Raw genomic sequence first — 7370 nt, 5'->3', positions numbered from 1 at the left:
TTTTTTTGAGACACTTTCACTCTGCTGCCTAGGCTAGAATGCCATGGCCTTAGCCCCACTCATTGCAGCCTCAAACTCCTGGGCTCAAGCTATCTTCCTGCCTCAACCGCCTGAATAGCTGAGGGTATAGATGCCCACCACCATGCAAGGCTAGTTTTTCTTTTAGTAGAGACAGGATTTCACTCTTTCTCAGGCTGATCTCGTACTCCTGAGCTCAAGGGATCCTCCCACCTCAGCTCCCAGAGTGCTGGGATTATAGGCATGAGGCACTGCGCCCAGCCCTAATGACTCATTTATTTGATGCATTTGGGGTTTTATTGTATGTATAATGAATAAAATGCAACAATATACAAGTATTTCCCATACTTGCCCATACAATTGTACACTGTTGAATAAACACTTGGATGGTATTGAATATTGTCAGAGGTCCAATTCCTCTGCTCCACTGAGGAAGTCAGTGTCCTATGAATCCACAGGGGAACAACTAAAAGCTTTATAGGTGCATCATTAGAGAGGGGCAGTGGCAGGAACGGGACAGGGTGGGGCCACAAATCCATTTTGCTTTTACAAATTTTTTGTTCTGGTAAAGTACACAGAATGTAAAGTTTGCTGTAACTGACATTTGGTGCAGTCACTATGTGGTGCAAACTTCTCCTTCCAAGACTTTTCCATCAGCCCCAAAGGAATTTCCATGCGGGTCAAGCAGTCACTTCCCACCCCTCCTTCCACCCCTCTCTCTCTGCTTTCTGTCTCTATGGATTTGTCTATTCTGGACATTTCATATAAATGACAGCACACAATATGTGGCTATTTTTGGTCTTTGGAAAAAATAAAATAAAATAAAATGAGCAAATGTCTATGGCCATGGCCCTGCAGGCAGAAAGTGTCCCTTAAAGCAAGTCCTGGCATCTGTTCTCTTCCCTCCTCAGGGCTGTGTCTGGGGCAGGTTCCAGCGCAGAGTGGTGAGTCCTGCTCAGGTTGTGGTTGCACAGCAGGAAGCGGGAGGGCAAGGTGGTGTGGGTGGGGATAGCGGGGAAAACATGTCCTAGGGTCTAGGACATGGGCTGACCCCTGCTGGCTTCTCCCCCAGGGACCCTCCCCAAGCCCTCCCTGCAGGCTGTGCCCAGCTCCCTGGTGCCCCTGAAGAAGCCAGTGACCATCCGGTGCCAGGGGCCTCCAGGCGTGGACCTGTACCGCCTGGAGAACCTGAGGTCCGGCAAGTACGAGGACCAGGCCTTCCTCTCCATCCCGGCCATGAGGAGAGAGTACGCTGGCCGCTACCGCTGCTCCTACCAGATCGGGAGCCTCTGGTCTGCCAGCGACGAGCTGGACGTGATAGCCACTGGTACTTGAAGGGGATGGGCTGAGGGTGCAGGGGCTGTACTCAGGGCCCAGGGATGCATCCCTAGTTCTGTGAGTCCCTCACGGGGCCGGGATTAGGGTGAGGACAGTGTGCATTGGGTAGGGAGGGGAGGCACAAATTCATGATTATATTTTAATAACATTTTAATACTATTTTTTAAAGTCCAATTTCAAAACTACCGATGATGAATGAAATACTACAAGTTTATTATTTTATTTTTTTATTAAATTATACCTGTGTACATTAATGCAGTTTATAGGGTACAATGTGCTGGTTTTATACAATTTGAAATACTTTCATGAAACTGGTTAACATAGCCTTCGCTGCATTTTCCTAGTTACTGTGTTAAGACATTTATATTCTACACTTAGTAGATTTAACTTGTACCCTTGTAAACCGCACCATAAGTGTGGTCCCACCAATTACCCTCCCTCCACCCATTCTCCCACCTCTCCTCCCCTCCCCCTCCTCTTTCCCTTTCATCTTGGGCTGTAGTTGGGTTATACCTTTGCAGTGTCCATGGCAAGGAGCGTCAGAGCAGAGGGAAAATCTGTCAGTGTGTCAAAGCACTTTATTTAAAAATAAAAAAAATTAGAGAGGCGGTCTCACTGTGTGGCCCCGACTGGAGTGCAGTGACTATCCACAGATGGTCGAGTTCACTGCAGCCTTGAACCCCTGGGCTTATGCCATCCTCCTCTTGGCCTCAGGAGTAGCTGGGACTACAGGCTCAGGCCACCATACCCAGCTTACTGTGCTTTTATTCATTTATTTAGTTAGTTAGTTATTTTGAGACAGAGTCTCATTCTGTCGCCCTTGGTAGAGTGCCATGGTGTCACAGCTCACAGCAACCTCCAGATCTTGGGCTTAGGTAATTCTCTTGCCTCGGCTTTCTGAGTAGCTGGGGCTACAGGTACCCACCACAACACCTGTCTATTTTTGTTGTTGTTTTTGCAGTTTGGCCAGAGCTGGGTTCGAACCTGCCACCCTTGGTATGTGGGGCCCGTGCCCTACTCTATGAGCCACAGGCACTGCTCCTTAATGTGCTTTTAAATGCTTAATCTTTTTTCCAGAAGTAGGTTATGAAAAAACTTTGATGCATTTGCTTCCATGGAAGCCTGGAAAGTAAAATTATAATAAAAGTTTTTTGAGGGGATGTAAACAAAATATTCAAATTTAGAATAATGTGGATTTTAATGATCTACACTTCAATTTTTCAATACTTTTTCAACTATGTTAATTATTTGGAGAAAATAATTTTTATTGAGACAGAGTCTCACTCTGCCACACTGGGTAGAGTGCCGTGGTGTCATTGCTCACAGCAACTTCAAACTCTTGGGCTCAAATAATCCTCTTGCCTCAGCCTTCCGAGTAGCTGGGACTATAGGTGCCCACTACAATGCCCAGCTAGTTTTTTCTATTTTTAGTAAAGATGGGGAGGGGGGTGTCTTGCTCTTGCTAAGGGTGTTCTCAAACTTCTGACGTCAAGGGATCCACCTGCCTCAGCCTCCCAGAACACTAGGATTACAGGTGAGCCACCGTGCCTGGCCTATTTGGAAAAATTAAATTCTGTATCCTGGAGAATGCCTTCCTCCCCCTCACCCTAATTCCTGAGGGCTGCACAGTGGTCCCTAGGAACAGGCCACTCCTCTTCCTGCTTCCCTCCCTCTCTGGCCAGGATGTCCTTGGCTTCCCCTCTGCCCCAGGGACATGCCAGTCTGGCTTCTCATTTCTTCTTTTGGGGTCAGACTCAAATGCTGTCTTCTCATTAAGTATTTCTCTCAGCGCCTTAGTTAAAATGGCCCTCATCACTCTCGGGCATGGCACACATTTATCTTGGCTGTTGTTGCTTATCTTTTCTTCTTCATAGGGCTTTTATTTGTTAGCCTAGAGACAAACACATAATAGTTACTTAGGAGAAAAGATGTTGAGTGAATGAATGAGCCATCATTACCAGGCAGCTTTTGTTTCAATGATGCCTGGTTGCCAGGTGTGTGTCACCATGCTCGACAATGCTGATCCCCTCACATTAGAGTGGTACAGGTTTGTGTGCAGGGTGGAGACCCCAGCGTCGAGCTCCCTGATGGTAAATTTCAGCTTTGCCACTTATGACTTGGGACAAGTTATTGATTTATTGATTTTTGAATTTTGTAAACTTCTTTAGCTTTATTGAGGTATCATTGACAAACAAGAATTATGTATAATTAAGGTGTAGAACTCAATGTTTTCATACATGTATACACTGTGAAACAGTCCCCATGGGCTGAGTGATGCCTCGTCACCTCACACAGTTACTTTCTTTTGTGCATGTGGTGAGAACACTTAAGATCTACCCTCTTAGCAAATTTCACCTGTACACTACAGTATCGTTACCTAGTGTTGAACAGAGTATTTAACATCACGTGCCTCAGTTTCATGTATAAAATAGGGATATTAATACAAATGAATTCATAGGTCTTTGTGAGGAGTCATGAACTGATAGATGTCATGAATTTGGAATGGCTCCTGGAGGCTGGTACATTAATAAAAGTTTACACTGTATCTTTCATAGACTATAATACAAGCTTAGAATACAGTATAAACTTACCCTATTTTGTCACCACCGCCTTATTGTGGCTTTGCCAAATGCTTTCTATGTATTGTCTCATTTGATCATCCCAGTTGACAGTAGGGGACACTGAGGCACACAGATACATTGAGATTTATCTCCAGGGCTACAAAGTCCCTAAGTGGCAGAATGAGGATTTGAGCCCAGACACCAGGATGTGACCACAGATACATTCCCTTAACCTCTTGACCTGACCTGACATTCTCTTAACCCCTTGACCTGACCCCACCTGTCTGTGAGCTTGGGCAGAGGGAGTAAGCTCTCTAGGAGGCACACATCTGGAAGGTCTCCAGATATGACAGAGTTGGGGGACTGGCCACCATATTTAACATCAGAGTCTCCTTTTCTCCCAGGAGTTTATGCCAAGCCCTTGCTCTCAGCCCAGCCTGGCCCAGCAGTGTCCCCAGGAGGGGATGTGACCCTACAGTGTCAGACTCCATATAGCTTTGACCAGTTTGCTCTGTACAAGGAGGGGGACCCGGGGCCCTACAAGAAACCTGACAGATGGTACCGGGCCAGTTTTCCCCTCATCACTGTGACTGCTGCCCACAGTGGAACCTACCGATGCTACAGTTTTACCAGCTCAGATCCGTACTCGTGGTCAGCCCCCAGCGACCCCCTGAAGCTCGTGGTCACAGGTAAGGGGTGTGCAGACCAAACTTTCTTCCTCAGCCTTTGTTGGACCTGAGGCACTTCCAAGGACCGGACCATCGCTGCTCCAGAAGCAGGAAGCAGGAAGCCTGGGCTCTAGCCAGCTTTGGAAGATGTATCCATTTCCTGTTGCTGCCTTAACAAGTTACCATGGGGCTAGGCGGGGTGGCTCATGCCTATAATCCTAGCACTCTGGGAGGCCAAGGGAGGTGGATCACCTAAAGCTCAGGAGTTCAAGACCAGCCTGAGAAAGAATGAGAGCCCCCCCCCCATCTCTACTAAAAATAGAAAAAATAGCCACACACTGTGGTGGGCACCTGTAGTCCCAGCTACTTAGGAGGCTGAGACAGGAGGATCACTTGAGCTCAAGAGTTTGAGGTTCTTGTGAGCTATGATGTCAAGGTTCTCTACCCAGGGCAACAGAGTGAGATTTTGTCTCAAAAAATAAATAAATAGATAAATAAATAAATACGAGTTACAATGGACTTGCTGACTTACACCACAGTGTACTGCCAATTTATTACCTGTCATTCTGGAGGTCAGAGCTCCAACCAAAGTGGGTCTCACTGAGATAAAACAAAGATATCGGCAGGGCTAGCTCCTCCTTGAGGCTCTAGAGAGAGTCCGTTCCCACACCTATTCCAGCACAAGGAGTTCATCATTTCTTAGCTTTTGGTAACTTCTTCCATCTTTGAAGTCAGAGGGCAGCATTTTAAACCTCTCTCTCCAACTCTCCTGCCTCACTCTCCCACTTATAAGGTCCCTTGTGACCACACTGGGCCCACATGGATAATCTCCCACCTCAACATCCTATTTGACCCATTGATATAATCTAGGAAAATCTCAAGACTCCTAATAAAGTCACCTCCGTGTTTCTGGTCTCCTCTCCTACATGTTCCCCTCATTCTCTCAGCCTCAGACACACTGGGTTTCTTGCTTTTCTGGAATATGCAGGCTCACTACTTCTTCAGGGACTTGGCACTTGCTGGGGTCCTCCCCCCAGATATTCTCATGGCTCCTTCCATCTCCCATCAGAAGCCACCTGCCAGTTTTAGTTTTCTCCACAGCACTATCACCATCCAATATGAGTCACATCGTGCTGATTGATGATGTTTATCCTCTGTCCCCCTCCACCCTCCGGAATGTAACCACCAGAAAGACTGATTCATCTGATTTCTCTTTCATAGCAGGTGTCTAACAAATGCTTGATAAACATGAATTATTCCACTCAAGGACACTTGATTTTTAATGACATTATAGAGGCATAATTTATATACCATAAAATTCACCCATTTGAAGTGTGAGAGTCAATGATTTTTAGTAAATGTACAGAGTGGTGCTGTCACCACCACGACCCAGTTTGGGGGCATTTTCATCCATCTCCCCAACCTCAGTCCCATTTGCAGTGGCTCTTTACTTCCCCTCTCACTCCAGGCAACCACTAATCTTTCTGTCCCTACAGATTTGCCTTTTGGGGGTTCCAATGTCTCCACCAGACATATTGAGGAAGTGCTTGTGCTATGGCCAGGGCTCAGGTGGGGGCTAAGTCTCCCTCTTAATGCACCATACCTTTCTCCTCATACAGACACATGCACACACATGGTGATTAGTAGAGCAAACAGCTTCTAATCAAAGATTCATCCAACATATGTATAATTGTGACCATGATACATGCTCTGTGCTGGACATGCACAGCTCTGGTAGAAGCTAGGAGGAGAGGTGGTCAGGGGTGGGTGCAGGTAGATGGAATTATAGGGACAAATGTCCTGTGATAGGATGCAGATTGGTATAGAAGGGAGGCCAGAGTGGCTGGAGAGTGTGTGGAGATTTTGTTCCTTAGATATTCCCCTTCTCCCTCACTGTGGTGCCTCCCCCATTCCCCAAACTGATGCCATGGTGAGAGAGGGACAGTGAGATGGTATAAGTCATAGGAATCCAGAAGAAAGGATAGAACTGAGGTTCAGAAAGGAGGGTGAGAGCTCAAGGGCTTGTCATTATTACTTAGCCCTAGAATACTCTAGGTGGGCTTTACAAACACCCACAACTGTCCAGCATGGTTGTTCTTTTTTTTTTCTCAAATTGTCTGACTATGCCACCCTGGGTAGAGTGCTGTGACATGATCACAACTCACCACAACCTCAAATTCTTGAGTTCAAGTGAACCTCTTGCCTCAGCCTCCTAAGTAGTTGGGACTACAAGCACCCACCACAATGCCCGGCCAATTTTTCTATCTTTAGTAGAGATGGGGTCTCATTCTTGCTCAGGCTGGTCTCAAACTCCTGAGCTCAGGCAATCCACCCACCTCAGCCTCCCAGAGTTCTAGGATCATAGGTGTGAGTCACCCCACCTGGCCCCTATTACCTTCTTTATGCTCATTTTCTGGGTGAGGAAACTGGGTCACAAAAATGTTTCTTTATTTATTTAGGACACACAATGAATAGAGCACAGACTTCTTTCATTTTCTGATTTCTCAGGACCCTCAGTGACCCCTAGTCAGTTACCAACAGAACCACCTTCCTTCATACCAGGTAAGTTCTGAGGAGGAGTTCTCTCTGGTGCCCAGGGTATGAGCACATGGACATCCCTCATTCTCTTTCTCCTCTCTGCCTGGATTTCTTGATTTGTCTCTTTCACAAATTTGCTTTGTTTTAAAAATCCTTTCTTTCCTCCCATAAGGAGGGTTGGTATCCTAAGCAACTAAGCAATCTATTCTAAGATAGATTTTTATTATCTTTCTTTTTTTTTTTTTTT

General features: G+C 46.2%; 1 protein-coding gene across 1 annotated transcript in view; it reads left to right on the top strand.

Annotated features, from left to right (window-relative positions):
* Positions 1-7370, top strand: part of GP6 (glycoprotein VI platelet) — a 12540-nt gene that overhangs the window by 1210 nt on the left and 3960 nt on the right. The window contains exons 2-5 of the mRNA XM_023508696.1: positions 930-962; positions 1091-1345; positions 4322-4606; positions 7094-7147. Of these exons, the coding sequence (XP_023364464.1) occupies positions 930-962; positions 1091-1345; positions 4322-4606; positions 7094-7147 (627 nt within the window). The remainder of the gene's footprint in view (positions 1-929; positions 963-1090; positions 1346-4321; positions 4607-7093; positions 7148-7370) is intronic.

This window comes from Otolemur garnettii, unplaced genomic scaffold (assembly GCF_000181295.1).
Source record: "Otolemur garnettii isolate 467f Iridium unplaced genomic scaffold, OtoGar3 scaffold00264, whole genome shotgun sequence".
Lineage (NCBI taxonomy): Eukaryota > Metazoa > Chordata > Mammalia > Primates > Galagidae > Otolemur > Otolemur garnettii.
Note: the sequence above shows the minus strand (reverse complement) of the source record. Positions and strands in the feature narration are given on the sequence as shown.